The sequence below is a fragment of the Lynx canadensis genome, chromosome C2, assembly GCF_007474595.2.
Source record: "Lynx canadensis isolate LIC74 chromosome C2, mLynCan4.pri.v2, whole genome shotgun sequence".
Taxonomy (NCBI): domain Eukaryota; kingdom Metazoa; phylum Chordata; class Mammalia; order Carnivora; family Felidae; genus Lynx; species Lynx canadensis.
In genome coordinates this window covers 43,568,437-43,590,583 of record NC_044311.2, presented here as the reverse complement: position 1 = coordinate 43,590,583, position 22,147 = coordinate 43,568,437, and the positions used below count along the sequence as shown (strand labels likewise).

Here is a 22,147-nt window from a genome sequence, read left to right as displayed (position 1 = left end):
AGACAAATGTGAAATAAGTTATAAACAGTCATGTCATGTCTCATTTTGTATTTCTACCCTTTCTTTTCTCTGTCTTCTTCCTCTCTCCCTTGTTTCCTCCCTTCTCCCCCCTCCCCCCGCTTTCTTGTTTTTGTCCTTTCTTCTAAAAATAATATTCTTTCTACTTCCTCTCAGATATTTTTTGGCTTCAGATATTTGTCTTTTCCAAAGTCAGTTTCTCCCATGTTCCTGTTTCCTTTGTTTTTATGGGCATCATATCATCGTAGGACTTTCTCCACATTGGATTTTAGCATGCCAAGGGAAGAAAAAGATGGTTGACTCCTCTTTAAAATAGTCGTTAAATTAGAGTTTCTCTTCCAGAGTTAATGCATTTCATGACCTTTAATACACAATTAGTGTTTTGTGCTATGAGAATGATTATTGGAATGAATTTTAGTGGAATATAGTCACTAACGTATTTGTACCCTAAATGAAGATTTACTTTTAGTCTGTAATGTATATAACCAAAAGATAAATTTTTTTTCTTAATCAGTTTAGTTGCTGTGTAGGAACTCTTTACTCAAAGTGGTTTGTTATGTGTATTTGTATTTTTAATTCATAATACCATTTTTTAAGGGCAGATTGAAATTGCATTGCCGTATATTTTTGTGAACTAATCAAACTCATGGAGTTCAGATTCTCAGCTATTTTGGTTCAATAAATGACTATTGGCCGCATATTGCTTGCATATTTTCTTTGTTGTATATATACAGATGGTTTTAATGACTAGTTTAAATCTCTGCTTCAACTGAAATTAAATGCTGTTGTGCTGAATACAATTGGCTGAAGTCAAAATGACAATTGTGACTTCTTTTAAAAAAATATACTTTTAAAAATATGAGGCAATATTGGAACCATCCATAGCTTTTACCAAATGTGTTATATTTATCAGCCCCCATGGGATCTGGGACACTGAACTTTATCTACTTTATTTCCTTTCTTTTACAGCAATTAACAATATCCCTTTTTTTTTTTTTTTTTTTTTTATTTTTTTTTTTAACGTTTATTTATTTTTGGGGGGACAGAGAGAGACAGAGCATGAACGGGGGAGGGGCAGAGAGAGAGGGAGACACAGAAACGGAAACAGGCTCCAGGCTCTGAGCCATCAGCCCAGAGCCCGACGCGGGGCTCGAACTCACGGACCGCGAGATCGTGACCTGGCTGAAGTCGGACGCTTAACCGACTGCGCCACCCAGGCGCCCCAACAATATCCCTTTTTATGGGTTTTTGTCTATTCATACTTCCAGTTCTTGTGATGCATTGGAACCCATATGCAGAGTTTTCGTTTGTTTGTTTTAAGCTAACATGATCAAATCAGTTTTTATGCAAAGGAAAACGATACATAGTAGATTTTTGTTCTTGAAAGACAGTGCATTCTCAGTGAGGAGGCTTTACAAACACTTATAATGCTCTTTCTTTGGATAGTAAAAGAATTAATATTGTTTCCAAGTTGATCAGGAGGATAAAAATACAATGAATCTTCTTAAATATGGCATCTTAGGGACAGGAATAGCAGATATCTTTGCTGTTCTGTTAGACTTTTGCTGTGTGTGGTTTTATAGTATGACCCATGATGAATGTTTGGATAACAGTTTATGCATTCATGGAATTCTCCTCTGGATTGCCCACACATTTTTTCCTACTGGCTTTATCTTAGAATCACATTGAAAGATTTTATATCCTTTTATCACATGAAGAATTAATTTAGGAATTATGATTTTAACTCTAAGGTAAACTTTATTAGTTCTTTTCTTTGGTATGAAAGTGTAAAGTTCTTTCACCGTAATGCAGTTGTTCATAAAGAACAGTTGTTCGTGGAAGTCAGTGGTGGTGTGTGTCAGTGCATAAACCATAGGTTTTTTTCTACATACCAGGTCCTTGTAGTTAGGTGGCAGTTTTGATGTATATCCATAGGGAAACAATAGCATCTGGGAGTAGGAATGGAAGGTGATATAGGCCTTGATTGATTTCAGGTGGCTTCGAATGAAGTCAGTGACAGCTTTGGTCTCTTTCTCGGACTCTGGTTCTGGGCCCCGATAAGTTTCTGCACATGGGTCCTTGGTGTTTGGAAAAGCTGCAGTGGATGTGGAGGATGAGATCGCAGTTTGCTCCCCATCAGTAAAGATCCTGTCTCTTCTGATGTGGACTTGCAAAATGTTTTAAACGTTTTCATTTCCCGGGTTTACAGGGCTGCCTCAATCTCTCTGGTGTCATAGTCATTGCAGACCAACTTTTTGTACATACAACTCATAGGGTGACAGACCCAGCCCAATGGAATATTCTTAGCCTTGTTTATTTTGCCTCTGTTTCCCAGGGTCACAGGAATAATACATCAGAAGCAGCCCAGGGCCTGGAGCCAGATAGACCCCAGTTCCAGTTCAACCCTACTCCACAATTTGTTGGGGACTGGTGTGAATTTCATTTTTTGAGCCTGAGTTTCTTCATCCTGGTTCAGCAGTCAGCTCTCACTTAGGGATAGCTGCTATTCTCATAATTTTTATGGTAGAATAGAATTAAGAGCTGAGGTGGTATTTTCAACAAAATTAGTTACAGAAAAAATTTATGAATTGGGGTAGTGGTAATTTTTCCTTGACTGTAATGATGAAGTCATATTTGTCTAGCAACTGTCATCTGATGTAGCAGACTTCTGCTTATCATTGCATTTCTGCTAAGCCTTTTCACTTTCTTTGCCCCCAGCTGTTTCTTTTCACAAACATCTGAAGAGCTATCTCTGTGTTGGTTTTAACCACTGGTATTTCTTGGCTTTTATCAGACCAGGAAGAGGAGGGACCTGAGACCTCTCTTCAGATTATCTGAATTTTTATGCATCTGGATGTGTCTGATTTTTAGCAAGCTAGATATATTAAGTAAGAGATGGTTTGATAAACAACCCCATCCCTACTTCCTCCCATATAACAAAACATTCATAATGTTTCTAAGGTAGGGATGATTATCTTTATTTTTTAGATTAGAAAATTAACACTCAGGGAATACATAATATTTGCTGAGATAAATAAGTGGTTTAACTGAGTTTGGTGTCTGAACAGTCTTTATAGCTCTTTTTCTTGAGATCAGATCTACTACTCACAGTTCCATGAGGCATTAAAGTTCCTGTTGAGGTCAGTGCCGATGCAGTTGGAGTTTTGGTTCTTGGAACGATTTTTTCTCCACATGCGATTCTGCAGGATTGAATGATGGAAGTGTTTACATCAGATCAATTTGCATTTTTCAGTTTGATCATTTCAGATCCTCTCTGCAGGTGTCTACAGTTTTATTTGAAACATACCTAGTTAACTTGAAGCTCTTTATTATGAAGAAAAATATATTGTTTTCTTATAACTTGTAACATTTTCAGCAACATTGTTTTTTATATTAATATTCTAAGGCCTTGATAGGATAATTTAGTTAGCTTTAAAAACTGTTGATTAGTTCTCGGTACTAGAAAATTATCAACAATGTTCTGAAATTACCTATGATTTAAATTATAACTTCATTACATTCTTCACCATTTATAGATTTCAGGTATAATACAGGTCAAATTGTGACTGTTAGAGCATAATTTCCAGAGAATAACTGGATGTGATAGTATCTGTCTGAAAGTTCAGTATGAATCTTTTTTAACAGCAGTGAGTCAATAAAGGATTCCGTTAAAGGACAGATTATTTGTGTCAGTCTTTATTTTTTGATACAGTTATTCCACATCAAATTCTGTTACAGATAGATTGGAATACAGTGCCTTTTGCTTTGAGGTCAGTGTTCATAATATCTTTTTTTTTTTTTTTAAGTTTTATTTATTTTGTGAGAGAGAGAGAAAGAGACAGAGCATGTGAGAGGGAGCGGGGGAGGGGCAGGGAAAAAGGGAAAGAGAGTAGCCCAAGCAGGCTCTGTGCTGTGAGCACAGAGCTCCATGTGGGTCTTGATCTCACGAACCACGAGATCCTGACCTGAGTGGAAATCAAGAGTTAGATGCTTGAGTGACTGAGCCACCCAGGTGCTCCAGTGTGTTCATAATGTCTTTAAATGACTTTTATTTTTAGGTGGAATGTGCTTTTGCCATATCCTATAACATACATTTCCTTTATAATTATTGCTTAATTTCATTTTCCTCACCAGCTTCAGCAGCAAAAATTTCTTATTATTTCAAGGACACCTACTGCAACCAGGAAATCATGCTTGCCTTAGTCTGAAATTGAAATTCTTAAAAATATATTTTTCTGAATTAGAATTAACTGGCTATCCAACTTAATACATAGCAATCAATGTGCATTCAAGTTGGTAAATACTATATTGTCCAAATGTGAACAAGAGACCATAGAGCGTTACCTGTGTCCATGACCAAATATATCCATCAACATTGAATACAGGAAGAACATAGAAATTCATTTGGTCCAGGAGTTTGGTCATAATTTTGTCTCTGCCATAAGTTTTGGCTGCCTGTAGGAGTAGGAAAAAATTAAACTATTGGTGTAAAGTTTAACACCATGTGGAAAGCTGTGGTTATAATAGTAATAACTATCACTCCTTAAGTCATTTACTCAAGTTCACATGATTTCAAACATATTTCCCCTAAATAGCATAAAAATAAGTGACCCATATAAAAGTCACTTATTCAGACTAGTGGAATTAATTGAACTGAACATTCTTTAAAGGATCATTTTGTCAAGACAGTAGCATTCCACATACAGCATGCAAGATGTTTTATAGGAAGAATGGAGGCCAAGTGAAAAATTAGCAGTACATATTGTTCTAAATGGATTCTTTCCCTCACATCCTCTAGGTAAATATAGATTGAGTTTATAAACATAGGAATCTGTAACTATTGGAGAGAATTCATAAATTAATTATAAACAGGATTAAATAAAAATGTTCCATTAATAAAAGGCTCAAGCATTTAGATTGTCCAATCAACTCCTTTTCTCTTATCAGATTGAAATTTATCTAATTATCTGTACTTTCTATGGCTACCTAAAATCTCTCTCATTCTTGGAAAATCTCTTCCAGGTACATCTGTTCCAGAGCCAAGAGATTTTTTGCAGCCCTATCACATGTATTCCTTTGTAGCTCTTGGCCCTCAGCTGGAAGAGCTAAAACAAGTGTAGAGATAAATCAGTTCTCCTGGCAGATTCGTTCCTAGTGAAAGTATCTATGCCCAGAAAGCCATTGTCATTCATATTACATCAGCATGTTGTATGCAAAAGCTGGCAGAAAAGAGAAAGTTATTAGATGGTGGGAGTCAGAATAGACTAGAATGAGAGGAACAACAACTTATAAACTGAATTTGCCTTTAAAAAAAGTGAGTTATTTTTCACTTGGAAAGGAAATTAACTATGAAAATTCCAAGTGCCAATTGATTGGCCAATTAATTATCTAAATAGGAGCTAGAGGTCTATATGCTTTGAGCTCATTGAAGAAAGGCAAAGATTGTAGCTTGTAATATGAAGATAGTTTCAGATCATCCATACTTCACTATAGGAGAAACCATATCATGCCCCCCCCCAAATTCTTTTACTTTTATAAACTGTCAGCTGGAATTCAAGAATTTTGAAGGAAGGTGTCAATTTTATAAAAACCCCAACGATGAGTAAAATCCAGAGCATTTATTTCCTGACAGCACCAAATGTGGGCCCTTCTAGTTAAGTGGAACTGCATTCATTTGGAAAGGGGTGTTGCCACTCCGTGAAGTGTTGGAGATTTGACAATCAAAGGAGAATTGTATGAGCGTTCCGATTCACTTACCTGATAGACAAACCACTGGCAGAATGCTGGGGAGATCCATTCTCGTGCATGAATGCCACAATCCATAAAAATAGCCTTTCTCCTTTCATCCCTTTTCCCAATCTATTTAAAATTAAACTTGAGATATTATTTTGCATGAACTCACACATTGATCCCTTGTTGTCCAATAACTCACTCCTGTGCTCAAAACAATTCTTTCCCCTGCCTTCTGTTGAATAACTGTTTATGCACATATTGTTTTCAGGGAGGATCACTTCACTCTATATCCTGAAGTGTCTATACATAATTCATTATCAATTATATAGTATATCTTTTAAAAAAAATTTTTCCTAGTGTTAGAGTTGCTTTTATGGTTTTTAAAACGATCACAATATATTGTTTTTCTTATTTTATTGTTAATATCCTTTGGTTTGAGAAATAGATGATAGGTTATTTTGTTTTGGCCATTTCCTTTTGTTTTTCTGGCTTCATAAATGGGATGTTTAGCCTGGGGTGGAAAAGATTTTGTAGTTGTGCTTGCAGTGGGGAAGAGGAATGGTGGCTGGATATTTGAAGGGCTGTCATTTTGAAGGGAATTTAGATTTGTTTTGGCTAGTTGGAGAGAATGAATGGATGGGAATTCAGGGTAAGGAAGGGCTTCTCACTTATTAAGGGGATGCTTCAGGGAGCAGTGTCTCTGGATGTGCAGGCATCCAGCAGCAGCTGAATGGCAATTGTCAGCTCCATTATAGAAGGGAATTCTCTATTAACATAGGATTGAAATGCCTCACTTACTGTTCTGGGACCCTATGATTCTGTGATATTTAAACTTCTCTTAACTTAAACACTTAAACACACTCTGACTTAAACACTTAGTCATCAGTTTCACTGAATTTTAATGGATGGAACACTATTTTGTACTCCAGGCACATCATAAACTCTTATAATAAAGATATGGGACAAGGTATTTGTCTGAGTTTGTCCGTTGTGTCTCACAAATGGTTTATTCAAGGACTTTCTTGGTTTCACCTAAAACCACCTATCACTTCTATTTTTGAATGGACATTTAGAACTTATATCTTCTTCAAAAAGATAAGACTTTATTGTCTCAAAATTCACTAGTTGTGTCAAAGTAACTTTAAAATTTTTTTTTTTAATGTTTATTTATTTTTGAGACAGAGAGAGACAGAGCATGAACGGGGGAGGGTCAGAGAGAAGGAGACACAGAATCTGAAACAGGCTCCAGGCTCTGAGCTGTCAGTACAGAGCCCGACGCGGGGCTCGAACTCACGGACCGTGAGATCATGACCTGAGCCGAAGTCGGCCGCTTAACCGACTGAGCCACCCAGGCGCCCCTCAAAGTAACTTTTAAATTAGTGTTTTTTCAACAATATTAAGAATCAGTAGTTCTTGAATTATTTTTACCTTGAGAACATATAGTGGATTATCTTCAACAGTGGTTCCAATTTTAATACGAGAGACCATTTCAGGATGCTTATGCACCATTTTTTCAGTCCAAGCAACAATCTTAAGAGCAAAACCAATTTTGAGGAATTAGAATAAAAAAAAATAAATGAGAACAAATATTGAGGGTTACAGTTTTTTTTGAAGTACAGGCATTTTATACTATACCTTGTCCCAGTTATTGTATTTTGCATAGCTGTGCCTGCCTGGGATATCTTCTTTAACATCAAACTGTTTTTCAATCTCTTCTTGTAGATCATGGATCAAGATTCTATGTGACAGGGGAATGATAAAATACACATTTACTGGAGGAAAAAAAAACCCACAGTTATCTTTCATTTACAGAAATTTTCTCTTCCTTCTGCTCTATCTTTGATCAGGGTTGTCCTGTTTCTTCATTATTCTCTAACCATCTCTTTTATAAATGTCACATGTATGGCTTCATATCTTCCCATTTATCTGGAGCTGTGCTGTTCAATGTGGTGGTCTGGGCACACATGGCTTTAGAGCACTTAAAAATGGGGCTTGTCCAAAAAAGAGGTTGCTGATATGTAAAATATGCACTAGATTATGAAGACTTTGTATAAAAATTATGTAAAATACCTCACTGATGAATTTTATATTCATTACATGTTGAAAAATAATATTTTGCAGTATTAGATTTAATATTGGATTAAATAAAATATATTGCTGAATAAATTTTGCCTGTTGCTTTTTAACTTTTTTAATGTGGCTACTAGAATCTTTAAAATTGGACATGTGGCATGCATTATATTACTGTTGGTCAGCCTTGATTTGTAATCACTCTCTAACTTTCTTCAAACGCACACATTCACATACACACAATACAGGCAATAGTGGATATTCTTATGTACAAATTTGCTGACCATGCCTTATCACTTCACACTTCCAGAGCTGGGAGAAACTTGAATAACAATAATAGTAAGCACTTATTTAGTGCTTACCATGTGCTAGTCATTGCTCTAACCACCTTATATACATTAACTCATTTAATTGTCACATGAAATTATTACCCCCATTTTACAGATGAGAAAACCAAGGTACAAAGTGTTTAAATGACTTGTCCATAGCTGTAGAACTGGAAAATGGTTAGGCTGATATGGAGCGGGTGAAATAAGATGCAGGAAGAATTCTTAGGAGGCTAATATTGGGGATCCAAAAGTCTTATACCTTTACCCTCTTCTCTATTTTCATCTTATTCCTGAGTTATTTCATCTCATCACCTCATTCAGTTCCGTGGCTCTAATGGTGACCTAATGGTTTCCCACATTTTTATTTCCAGTTCTGGACTCTCCCCTGAACCTACCACTGCCCTAGCTCTTCCTCTGCCTCTCCCGGGGCTTATGCGTCCACTTGCCTACATGACATTTCCATTTGATTATCCATTTGTTTCATATGTTCCATTCTTTATTTTACATACATTATCTTATTTTTATCTTGCTAATATCATTACATACATTTTTTTACGTACATTACATACATTATTTTTATCTTGCTAATATTACCCTTTTACAGATGGGGGTCATTGTTGCTCATAAAGCTTAAATACCCATAATTTGTGTATGTTAGGGTTGGGAATTTGAATGCAACCTTGTCTGACTTTAAGATTTATATTTTAAAAATGCCATTGTCATCTCATATATACACAAATATTTTTGTATATTTTCTCTGTTTTGGGATTTTCTCTTGTGCTCCACTGATCTGTTTTCCTGCTCTTGTGTAAGAACCAAACCATATTAAATTATAGTTTTAATATTGAATTTTAATATTTAATGTAGTGTCTCCTTATTCTTGTTTCCAAATTTTTGAGTAATTTTACCTGTTCTTAATAAATTTTTTTTAGGATCATTTTAGAAATTAATAGAATTATTAGAAAAATATAGGCTCTTCATTAGAATATATTAAATTAAGAATAAATTTGAGAAGAATCTTATTAATAATGGACCATAATATAGCTGTCTTTTGATTTTTCAGTAAAATTTTGTATATTTTGTGTATTTATATATTTTTATTAGCCTTGTGAGTGGCTTTTTTTTCTCACTAAACGTTTGAACTGGTTATTATTCATATATTAAAAAAATTATTGCTTTGGTTATACTTGTATATTAGCTACCTTATTAGTTAAAAAACTATGTTTTTACTTCTAAGGATTTTTTAGCAATGTCATTATGGGTTTTATAAGGGTTTTAGGGTAGTTATTTCTTATGCAAAAAATTATGCTTTGTACTTTTTTCAAGTAACTATTTTTTCCCCTTGCTTTATTGCCTTGGCTAAACTCTGAACAATGGAAAATAATAGTGGTGAAAGAGGGCATTCTATTTTTTTTCCTGGTTTCAACAAGAAAATCTGTCTTTCACCACAGTATATAATGTTGATTGCCATTTGAGATTAATATGGCAATGTCTATTGATACGATCAAATTATTATCCATTGATGTACAGTTGCATTGAATTTTATATTAGATTCCTTAATGTTAAATATATTACAGCCTAAGAGATTAATAAACACCCTCACATAAAGCTTCATTCTTCTTATTTACAATTTTTTTAAGTTTATTTATTTATTTTGGGAGAGAGAGAGAGAAAGCGAGAGAGAAGCAGAGAGATGAGAGAGAGAAAATCCCAAGCAGGCTCTGCTCTGTCAGCACAGAGCCTGATGTGGGGCTCGATCTCAGAAACCGTGAGATCATAACCTGAGCTGAAATCAAGAGTCAAATGTTCAACCGACTGAGCCACCCAGGTGTCCCCATATTATTTTAGATATAATTATTAAAAAGCTTGTTTAATCTAGAAGGAATACATTGGGCATAGGTAAAATGGCTTGTGGGAAGCAAGCATACTATCAGTCAGTGTTAGCTTAAGGAAAATAAACTACATAAATAGAAGGATTTAGCAAACATAGGTCAGTGGTCCTTTGTTGCGAATCCAAAGACCCAATATATTTTAATAATGTAAATAGCCCTTCTGGTTATCATCCTTTTATAGCACAGTGTGAAAATTTATGTTGGTAATGGTAATCCCTCAACTATATTAAACTATAGTATTCACTATATTTTACAGGGCAGATGGAGATCAATGGCTTATAATAGAAATACTTCAGTGAAATATTTAAAATCAGGGATGTTTTGAATTTGTACTTGAGCAGTTTCCTTATTTGGATTATCATATTTGCCATTGACTTCTTATAAAAGCATTACTGCTGTGGATGAAATGTATGTGTATTTTCCCTCTGTTAGCAGTAAGTCCTATATAGGAAGATACTATCTATTTTTTAACATTCATTCTAGTCATTTAGGACAGTATCATGCACTCTTACCTTCATAAATCCTATCATGTAAGGAAGTGGTGACCTGGTGGGAAGAGGCTCTATGGTCATTTCTGGGTTCCAACCCCATTTTGGCTTATACTTTATGTGATATTGGGGGAGGGAGGTTAACTATCTCTCTGAACCTCCGTTTACTCACTTTTACAATGGAACCAAACATCAGCCAGGATTGTGGTGAGGATGAAATGAATTGAACTGTGGGAAGCGATTGGCAAGCCATAGGTTCCCAGGGAAGTTGGGTCAGAAAATTGGCAACCGATTCACAGACTTAACGTGTCTTTAAACAAGGCTTTGGCGGTATGTAGTTGTTTGACTCTGATACTTCGATTTCTTAGGATAATGAACTGTGACACTGTAGCACCAACTCTACTTGTTGGTTTCTTCTTGCTGATTGACTGGCTGATCTGAGTTTGGAGACAGAAGATAAATGAGGTATACTTCTAATTAGAGTTTATTTAGCACATGACACCAAGTACTACTCATGAATATTGATTCCCATTAACATTACTGACAAACACATTATTATGCACATTATATCTAATTCACTGTATGCTTGGCTTTTTGACTTATGATGAATCTGGGATTTCTCAGAAGAAAAATTGTGACAACAGATTTGGAGTCACGTTGCACTAAAGCTCACGAAGCCTGAGAGAATCATTGGAAATTACATTATGGGTGGTCACTATAGACAATGAATTCCTTTAATTAATTGTTTTAAGTTCTAAAGAGGGTGTGAGGCTTTTGCTCTACCTGCATTTATGGAAGTAGAAGAACCAGGCAAAAGAGAAATTTTATGGTCCCAGAGGTTGATTCGTAACATAAGGCAGTATTAATTAGTCACAGGGAGCTCGTATCTAAGAATATTTTTAGACTTACACATATCAATTTAGCCTCTGTGATAACAACAGCAAAAGAAAATCGTGCGAGCTAAAATACGACCTTTCCACAAAGCAGCTGCATGAGGACATGAGAATGGTGCCAGATTGTTGCTGATAGGGACTAGAAATTAAGCCTAAGGCTGGAAATTAAGAGCCAGGGCCAGATGTTATTTTCATGAGCCCTTCCACTAACCAGCAGCCAGGCTTAAGCAGATGAAACCAAATTACTTTCTCCCAAATATTATTTTAGTGTTCCAAGATTTGCTTAATTTGTTAAAGAAATTCCTAAATGTAGATGAAAGGATAAATAATTATCACTGAGGATTTAATGATGGAAATGGCTAATGTTTATTGAACCTGTATTATGTGCCAGACATTCAGCTCAGCATGGTATTTACATTCTGTCATTTAATTTTCAAATCATCACTATTAATTTGGTACCATTTCCACTCCCAAAAGTTAGATAGAGGTTTCCAAAGCTGACATAACTGTTAAAATGCAGAAGTTGGGATTTTAACCTAGAGGTGTCTGACCTCAGTGTTCTCGAGCCATTATACAACAGTGCCTCCAGGCACAAGGAGTGAAATTCCCTGGGTATTGCCCTCAGATCTGTAGTCTCAGTCTGCTGAGTACTATGCAGCATTCGCCCAGCTGATCAACTCTCTTGGAAGGCTGTGCCCCAAGGTCAGGAAATAGATAAGAAGTTCAGAGAAGAGGCAGGATGAATCCTATTTTGACAATTTCAATACTCCCTCCATCTGTTAGTTTTAAAGAGTAACAGAGAAATGGAGAATGGTAGGTCAGTGTATGTGACTGCCATAGGCTCTGGTGTGTGTGTGTGTGTGTGTGTGTGTGTGTGTGTGTGTGTGTGTGTGTGTGTGTATGTGTATGTATGTATGTGTGTGTGTGTACATGCAGTGGGGAAGCGTGTTCCAGGGAGGCAGAGTCATTGTTTTGTGCCTTATAAACTGGTCTGGATTGCCTCTACTCCTCCATGCCAATGTTCCATCAGGATAGGGGCTATTCAAATAGCATGATTTCATGTTTCCACAAGATCCCATTTGTCCCTAGTAGCCCTGGAGTTACCATGTATCCAACTTTGCATTTACTGACATGGATTTCTCAACATTTGAGGCATACCTCTGTGTTGGATAATAAACTTTAAGGCACTAATTTATTCACTAGGAGGGAAGGGGAGCATGTGGTGATGGCCTTTAGTTATCCCTTATTATACAGTGTGTATGTGTGCATGTGTGTGTGTGTGCACTCATTTAAACACATGTATAAGTGGTCTTTCCCTCACTTGCATAAGTAGAAGTAAAGGAACCAGGCAAATGGAGATTTTATGGTCCCAGTCACTCTTCGTGAAACCTCTATGAAATACCATTATAAAGATGAAGAAAATGAGGTTAAGAGAAGTTAAATAAATCATCAGTGTTTAAGTAGCTAATGTGTGGTTTAAATGGTACTTGACTCGGACAGCCTCATGGAGAATCCAAATTCTTATTTACCACACTCTTCTGCTTTCCACCATGGCCAACATCTCTTTGCATTTGTATCAGGTATAACTATACCTGCTTTACTCTTGGGCAAGTAATATATAAAAATGTAGAGAAGAAGGAAGAATGAATGGGACAAGACATTAGAATGGTTTATTTGATTGAAAAACTTATTTGATAGGACTGTGTATATACTTGGAATATGAATTTGTGTCTGACTCAGCTTTATTAGGTAATTGGACATTAATCTGAAGTGTTGATGAGTAAGTTTGGTATAGAATAGTCAGTTCAATGTGGATTTCTTTTGCATTTCCCATATAATCTTATGTGCATCTTAATAAGATTTCACTTAATTATATAATTTGAGTTTTACTATATTTGTGTTACATCATATATATTGATAGTTGTTTTCTGAATTACCTTTCATTACCAGTTCTTTATTTTCTGATTTTAACTCTTGGTCAAAGAAAAGATATATCTTTTGCATATATAATCCTAGGTGTATTTTAGTAGGATTTCACTTAATTGTATAATTTGAGTTTTATTGTGTTTGTGTTACATCATATATATTGATAGTTTTCTGAATTACCTTTCCTTAACAATTCTTTATTTTCTAATTTTAACTTTTGATCAAAGAACAGATAATCTAAAATGTATCTGAAATACGAATATCTAAAAGGTAAAGCAATTAGTAAAAACATTAGGGTTTTTAACTGCTGACTCTAATAAATATGGTGTCTGCTCCTTTAGACTCAGTCCAATAGGTGTGCTTTTCTGTAGACATTTTTTTCACCAGTCTACTCAGATTTGTTGGTATGTATATGTTGTTTGTTTTTTGGACTTGGTCTTTTATGATTTTGTAAAAGTATGAACAAAAATGGAGCAAACATGCTACTTTAAAATCAAATCTGTCTTAGTAATTTAATTTTCTAAAAAAAATTACACAGATACTTTAAACTAAAGAGTGGTTTATATGCACTGTCTAATGAAGGGTGTCTAAGTAAATCATTGTGTCAAACCAGCCTCCTAATGTGGTTTTATTCAGACTGCTGCCTGGGTCCACCAGATGTTTCTGTTCTTAGAACACTCTTCTGTTACTGACTGGCACCAAGTAACACATATAATTAATATGCAAATAAAATTATCTATATAATTAGTACTTGGAGACAAGATTTAAGTAGTCCTTGTCTGCACAGATCACTTTACATATTTATATTTCTGAGGAAGGTAACTATCTAATTATGTGGCTTTCCCACAACTGTGGCTAATTTGGACCAATTTCTAGAAATCATGTCCTAATTAGATAAAACTAATTTTTATTGGTAGTTTAACACTTTGGGTCTTGAAGTAGATAGCAAAGAAGTATTTTGGCATAAGACGAAGTGAAAAGCACACTATATTTGTGAGGATCTGGATTTAGACCTCTGTTTGAGTCAGAATTGTTTCAGGCTAGGAGAGACCTGGAAGTCCAAAGAGGAGAGAGAGAGGTGCTACCTGCCTAGTTATCTTCTGTCACAGTGATTTATTCCACTGTCCATACTCATGTCAGGCAACTAGCTTTTTGTCTACGTTACCAGAATATTAAGGAAGACATAATACTTCATTTTTCTGCTGCTATTCAAATCATATTAAACAAAATTGACAAACTAAAATTTATTTTAGCTTAGGATGGATACTTAGTAAGTATTAGTTGATCACAGGAATTTGTGGCAGGTCTATAGTAATGAAGTAAAATGAATATAGTAATTGAGGCACACATTTAAGAAGACTGGCTGTGAAGTGAATCAAGAGACATGGTCACCACGGGGTATCCAGGGTGGAGGGGTGATTTCTTTTAGATGCAAGAATGAAGACCATCTGAACCTTAGCATAAGCAGAGTCTATAATACAGTACCAGTTTCTGAGATCTTCGAGGTACATTTAAAAGTGTCTATTTCTAATTTTAATGGTGAAATTTTAATGGTGAATACAATAGTATGTATTGATACATTACAAAGGGTTAAATGCTTATATAAATTAATTTTGAATATGTGCTCCTCAATTATTAACTTCTACATTTGTTTCACAATCTCTTTAAACAACAGCAAAAACAAAGACAGTGATCAACAACAATCACAGATAATGGCCTGCTAACTTTTTAATCCATTAAGCTATGAAAAAGAATTTTGCTTACTTGTCTTATATTTGTCTTTCCTTAATTTTAATTGAGTTTATATTTATTGAGGATACTGTAGCAATATAAACACAATCAAGTCATGATAAGCAGCAGTAAATCCTGCTCTGCAATGTCTCAGCCAGAAGAAGGCTTTTTTAGTTATTGCTCGATGTTGGGTAGCAGAGGCATGAAACAGCAATTCAAAAAGAAAAAGCTAGTGTTTAGCACTGTTTTGAGTGGTGAGGTTCTCAGTAAAGGGAATTGCTGGTGGGTGCCTGGGTGGGTCAGTTGTTTAAGTGTCCAACTCTTAATTTCAGCTGGGGTCACGATCCCACTTTTCTTGAGATTGAGCCCCATGTTGGGTCCTGTGCTGACAGCATGGAACCTGCTTGGGATTCTCTGGGATTCTCTGGGATTCTTGGGATTCTCTCTCTGCCCCACCCCCACTTGCCCTCTGCCTCTGTCTCTCTCAAAATAAATAAAAAATATATATATTTTAAAAGGAATTGCTGAGATGACAGGAGCTGGTGGAGTGAAAACAGGACCCCTCACTACATCAAACACATTTTTTTTTATGTTCCCTATGAATCTTTTTTTCTTTTTTTTCTTTTTTTTTTTTTTTTAATTTTTTTTTTCAACGTTTATTTATTTTTGGGAGAGAGACAGAGCATGAACGGGGGAGGGGCAGAGAGAGAGGGAGACACAGAATTGGAAACAGGCTCCAGGCTCTGAGCCATCAGCCCAGAGCCCGACGCGGGGCTCGAACTCACGGACCGCGAGATCGTGACCTGGCTGAAGTCGGACGCTTAACCGACTGCGCCACCCAGGCGCCCCTTTTTTTCTTTTTTTTAAATATGAAATTTATTGTCAAATTGGTTTCCATACAACACCCAGTGCTCATCCCAACAGGTGCCCCCCTCAATGCCCATCAAACACATTTTGTTTTTTATGTTATGTCTGGGTCTGTGATATTCATGTCTGAGCTCCCTTGTTCACTGCCCCAGGGCCTAGACAGTGCGTGGCCCATGGTTGGTGCTCAGTGAGTTTTAAGTTTCCCTTATTTCTCTGTGGGACCATAATGACTCATTTCTGTCTCTTTGGCCATTTGAGAATTCTCTCCTGTTGAATTTAAGTCTTACTCAATTGCATTGCTTTGCTTTCTCTGAGGAAGAATTTATTTCACAAAGAATTATTTATTATATATCTTATATTCCCACATCTCTGACTTAAAGATGAGCACAGTTATTTGGGTCTCCTTTTATTTAGCAGGCAAATTCAAATTCTCAAGAATGAGGTGCTCACCATAGTGCCTGAGCTCTGTGTTGATTACCTGTCAGAGGTGATGAGTGTGGTTAAACCATCTATGCCTGCAGCAGTGCATGATATCCTTACTAGGGGATGGGTTTTGGAGATGGCAGATATAGGTAATTGCCCTTTTTGCAGATCAGAACAAAAAAAGATGGGAGTTGATTGGCCAAGTTTGATTTTATCCCCTCTATAATTAGGCCTCAATAGTCTGGAAGTAACTATAAGTTTTATCTCATAGAGCTTTCATTTTCTTGGCCCAATTAAATATAATACTTCCCTCTCAATTTCAAGATTCCTCAAACTTTGAACATCTAACACATTGGAATATTTCATAGGACTTACTCATAGTGCATTTTATTTTGATCCAAAGAAGACTGGATGGACTGGGATTCCTTTTCACTAACTCGGAAATCTATTGTCATATTAGCAGCTACGTGGTGAGCGGCATCTGGATACCAGAAGTCAAGCTGTGGAGATGAGTTCAATGTTAGTCACGGTTCCTTGTTCACTCAACACGTATTTCTTAAGAAATAATTATGTGTCATATACTACAAAAATAATTTGGGGTTCAATGTGGCTAAGGTATTGACTCTTCTGTTAATAAGCTTATGAGAGTTTGCAAATATACTGTTGAATATTAGGGAGTGAGAAAGAAACCATTTGTACTGATCACTTTTTTAGGACATAGATAGTATGTATAAATGCAAAAAAAAAAAAGTAGCTTTTGCTTTATCTGTTTGATTCTACCATCTTGGGGTTGATTGGAGTTGTTTCACAATTGATTTAGCCATAGAATCTGACTCTAATTGGGAATATAGATCAAAAAATGGCTCTCCCACCCTGCCCCTGAGTCAGGCCTCAAAACCAGTTGCCTCTGTAAACTTTGAAATTCCTAGAAGGTTTGTGTCCAACAGAAGGCATAATCGCCAGCCCTGTCATTTTTCTAGCAATATGTTCTTGGGCAATACTAAGACTCCTTGGGTTTCACAGGCACCTGGGTGGCCCAGTGGGTTAAGCATCTGACTCTTGATTTTAGCTCAGGTCATGATCTCACAGTTGGTGAGTTCCAGCCCTGCATCAAGCTCTGTGCTGATAGCATGGAGCCTGCTTGGGATTCACTCTCTTCCTCTTTCTGCCCCTCCCCTGCTCATGCTCTATCAAAATAAATAAATAACACTTAAAAAAGAAACAAACCTCCTTGGGTTTTAAGTCTCTTCCCCAAAAATAGGGTTAAGAGGACTCCATCGGGAGTGTTGTAAAGATTGTGAAATGCGTATGAGGTCTGGGACATGCAGGCATTTAACAACTGTTGATTCCCTTCTCTTTTTCTTCCTTTAGCTGAGAATTTCAGAAATTCTGTGAATGGACCCAAAAGGATGACATTTGGATTAAAATACATAAGAGAAGATTTCAGTTCTTGTTGTTGTTCTTCAAAACCATGCTCAAGGAGTGCCTGGGTGGCTTAGTTAGTTAAGCATCAGGCTCTTGATTTTGGCTCAGGTCAGGATCTCACAGTTCGTGGGTTTGAGCCCCACGTTGGTCTCTGCGTTGATGGCATGGAGCCTGCTTGGGATTCTCTCTCTCTTCCTCACTCTCTGCCCCTCCCCCACACGCTGGCATGCTCTCTCTCCACAATAAATAAATAAGCTAAAAAAAACCCATAATTGTGAAAACAAATGAAATACAATTTCCCCAACTTGGGAAATGTGAAGGAAAGGTGCATTTCCCACCCACCATTCCAAGCTTGTAGACATGTCTAAGTCCACCTGGCTATTTTGTAGTTGATTCGCATTCTACCTCTAGGCCAGCCAGTTATGTGCTAGTATGAGGCTGCTATGAACCAACCAATATTTATTGGTTTATTTTTATCAGATTCCTACAGCATACATTGGACATATGAGGGATGCAGTATGATTTAAAGTCATTTTTGGTGTTCATGGAGCTTGAAGAGTGAGGAAAAGCGGGGTGGAGCAGCAGACCGTAGAGCCTAGCAGTTTGGCAGGTTATGAAGGACTTCAAATGCCACACCAATACCAACAGAAACTTCTTTAACCATGCTTATTATGGCCAGGAGCCCTTCTGAACATTACCTCTTAGCTTACTTAGCCTTTATAACAACCTTAGGAAGTAGGTATGATTATTATCCTCAAATTACCGAGGAGGAGACTCAGATCCAGAGAGGTTAAGTAACTTGCCTAAGGCCACAGAGCTAGCGTATGGCTAGTATTCGAAACTCTGAAGGCCGTGCTCTTTCCACACTAGGCGACAGACATCTCACTAAAAAGCTTCAGGTGCAGGAATATAATAATCAAGTTTTAGAGCAATCAGGTTGCAGTGCAGACTTGGTTTGTGGGAGGCAGGGCTAGAGGCTATTGAAGGATAAGAGGCTATTGAAAGTGTCCTGGTAAAATGTAGGGCAGACATGAATTTGGCAGTGGCAAGGGAATGAAAAGTGTGGATTTGAAACACATTTGGGAATTAGAAGAGCAGAACTTTTGACTGGTTTGATGTGGTGGTGAGGGTGTGTGTGACTGGAATAAATCCCAGATTCAGTTCTGGGTTTAAGTCTGCTGTGTCGTTTAGGTCATTTAAGTAACTGTCTTTGAACTTCAGTCCTTTTGTTTTAAGTGGGTTTATGCCACTGACACTGAAAATCTGGTGGAGAATTTGAAGTGACATGTATCAGGTGGCTGGCACAGTGTATGGGAGCAGCTGAGTAAATGATAAAGTGACTGTGTTAGCTCATTGGATTTTATTTTATTCTAAATGCTTATTTATTTGTTCTGAGAGAGAGAGAGAGAATGAGCTGGGAAGGGGCAGAGAGAGAATCCTAAGCAGGCTCCATGCCCAGTGCAGAACCCAATGTGCTGCTCGATCCCACAACTGTGAGACCATGACCTGAGCCGAAATCAAGAGTTGGATGCTTAACCGACTGAGCCTCCCAGGTGCTCCTAGCTTTTTGGATTTTAAAATAGTGATTGAACTTTAGGACTTGAACTTTAGATTGAATTTTAAATAGGATTGAACTTTAAAACTTTCCTTTTAAAATGGACCTACTCTTGGGAAGGGTCACATCTTGGTATTAGCAACCATTACTTTGATGTTATCAGTTAACCAGATACCTGTTATCATAATTTTAAGAGAAACTATGCCACTGGTGGAGATCAGGGTGGCAAAGAGGAGGGAGGGGAAAGAGGCCCCCATAAAGGTATCACAAGTGCCTGACTCCTTATTTCACAATTTTACCTAGAAAAAGCTGTTGTTTGCAAAGCTTTGGAGAGGGAACACAGGACTGGCAATTTGGGAAAAAAAATAAGCAGAAACAAGGGAAGTAGCGGCAATTGGCTGAATTATCCAAGTAGCTCCTGCCACTTCTTCCATCTTTGTTTCGGGAAGCTCCGTGTGCGTTAAAAATAAAATACAAAAGAGGAAGCTTTTAGAGAACAGAAAGAAAAGATAAAATAACCCTCTAAATGCTTTACCTGGTTGGTTTGGGCCAAGTCCTTTATGATGTTTGCTTGTTTTTCATCCTGGAGCTTCACGCGGAGCACTTTCTCCCTTTGAGAATGCAAGAAGATGAAACACATGAACGGTAAAGCAGCATTCCTTCACCCTCATCCTATACAGAGCCTGGAACACAGGGTGGGGAGATTTACCTGTCGAAGCGGACAGGAGCAATTGCAAGGGTGGTAGCAATCAGACCCACAGGCAGGAGGAACCGCATGGTCCTTCTGTGCCTGCCCCAAGACCCTCTGCCAGCTTTATGCCTCAGCTCTTATCTGGACGAGCAGCTGATTTCCTGTGAGGGTTCTCTGGTGGATGAAACGTCCCTCCCCCTGTGTTTGCTAGTTGGGGAGGGAGGGGTGGGAAAAGCACTAACACTAAACGCCCATTTTGTGGCCGATGCAATGTTATGCTACTCACCTACCTTTTACAATTGGGAATACCCATTTTACAGATGGCAAGCAAAGTAATTTTTTAGGAAATAACTTGCCCAATGTAGCAGAGCTAGTATGTTCACAGAGTTGAGATTTGAACCCAGTTCTTTGTTCTCAAATACTGCTTTGCCATATGTTTGAATTGAATGATGGAAGAAATCCATTTAAATTTGCACTTGGAACCTGAGGTGAATTGGGGATCTGGCCACGGGGGAACCTTGGCGGGTGGTCCTTAATAACATAAAATATGTTTTTGAAGCTACATTGTAACTTATCAAAACACAGAATATTTTGAATGTATTAAAAATACTATAACCTCAAAAACATTGATGTTTCGTCATCTGTGAAATGGAGATGCAAACTGGATTCTGGCAAGAGGCTGTGAAGGCTAAATGCGATACCATCTGTGAAGGACTTGGTGGATGGTAGGTGCAAAAAAATATGCCCGTGCCTTCTAAGCACTTGGTAAGAAGACTTACAGTTGGCCACTATCAACTGGAGTGTCAGTAAATATCATGTGCTGGGTGAAAGTGATGGCTGTGTTTTTTAGAGGTGAAATATCTTTCTTTTTTTGTTTTACTGGGGGCTACTTCAGGAAAGTTTTTTTATGTTACAGCTTTTCTTTTTGGAGTTTTATTTTCTGACTCTTCAAGTAATAAATTCCTACTGAAAATAATTGAGCAAAATACAGAAAATTTGAAGGAAGGTAGAAATCACCCTTAATCCTAGCATTCTTATATATTTTCTTAAAGCCATTTTTTTTGTGTGTGTGACTAGTTTTAAAACTGTAGAGAAGGCTTGTGTGTCTGTTTTTCAGGTTAAGTAGGAAGGATGCTTGTATTTTATTTGGAGGAAAGGATCCTGCCATCTCTCAGGCTAAGACTCTAATTATAAATAATCTTGGACTTCTTAATATCTGTTACATATTTCTGTTCCCTGTTTCTATAATAGGACATTGACATGTGATGCTTTTTTTTTTTTTTTTAAGACTTCCAAATCCTCCCTGATTTAGCTAGCCTCTAAAGAACAGATACAATAGATGGATTTCAAGAATATTCTGGAGCTGTTTCTCAGAACTGGTGTGATTTCTTGGCAGGCATAGTTCTGTATAATCTTGTATTATCGCCTCAAAATTTACAAAAGATCTTGGCACATGCATGGTATAGGATGAATAGCTATTGGACAGCGTGTCATTTTAGGATTGACTGTGTAAGGTGGTGTGATGTTTCATAGATCAAATTAATCTCTTTCGAAAGATTTAATGTTGAATGCCTCACACAACAAAAATTTTCCACCCTTCTGGATCTTTGAACTCCGTGGAGTTTTGCAGTAGTATATGCCTAGCTGCAGTTTAAAATATTGCTTTATTTTTTAAACTATGTATTTTGTGCATATATTTAAACATTATCACTATAAAAGATGTATCTTAGAAAATGAAAGTGAAGATTCTCTTGTGATTTTACTAGAGTCTTTCAAATGATTCTCCAAATCAAATCCAAGACGCTTCTGGATTACCTTTAGATATATCATAAAGGATGTGTTGAAAGAAAAATGTGTTGCCTTTCATTGTGGATATTGAATATTGCAGCTTCCCTGCAAAATGCCGCAGAAATACTTGTCTTCATTCGTTGAAGGGAAGGTGGCATTTCTGGACAAAGATGTGGGTGTGTGATTCAGGCAGTGTGAGAGCTGACTAGAGGGGGAGTGACCACCTGCTCAAATGAGGTGACCTAAGAGGCTCATCAAGACCCCATTTGGCCCCCAAATAACCTCATTGACCGTCATGATTCCTTCTGTTTTTCTTCT

At 37.0% G+C, this 22,147-nt stretch overlaps 1 protein-coding gene across 1 annotated transcript in view; it reads right to left on the bottom strand.

Moving 5' to 3' along the window:
• CPA3 (carboxypeptidase A3) overlaps nt 1-20,164 on the bottom strand; it is a 28,064-nt gene extending 7,900 nt beyond the window's left edge. The window contains exons 1-9 of the mRNA XM_030329949.1: nt 20,060-20,164; nt 19,886-19,961; nt 16,746-16,870; nt 7,387-7,489; nt 7,180-7,281; nt 5,776-5,877; nt 4,363-4,473; nt 3,128-3,218; nt 1,911-2,113 (exon numbers count right to left, since the gene is read on the bottom strand). Of these exons, the coding sequence (XP_030185809.1) occupies nt 1,911-2,113; nt 3,128-3,218; nt 4,363-4,473; nt 5,776-5,877; nt 7,180-7,281; nt 7,387-7,489; nt 16,746-16,870; nt 19,886-19,961; nt 20,060-20,127 (981 nt within the window). The 5' untranslated portion in view covers nt 20,128-20,164. The remainder of the gene's footprint in view (nt 1-1,910; nt 2,114-3,127; nt 3,219-4,362; nt 4,474-5,775; nt 5,878-7,179; nt 7,282-7,386; nt 7,490-16,745; nt 16,871-19,885; nt 19,962-20,059) is intronic.
• Between the last annotated feature and the right edge of the window lie 1,983 nt (nt 20,165-22,147).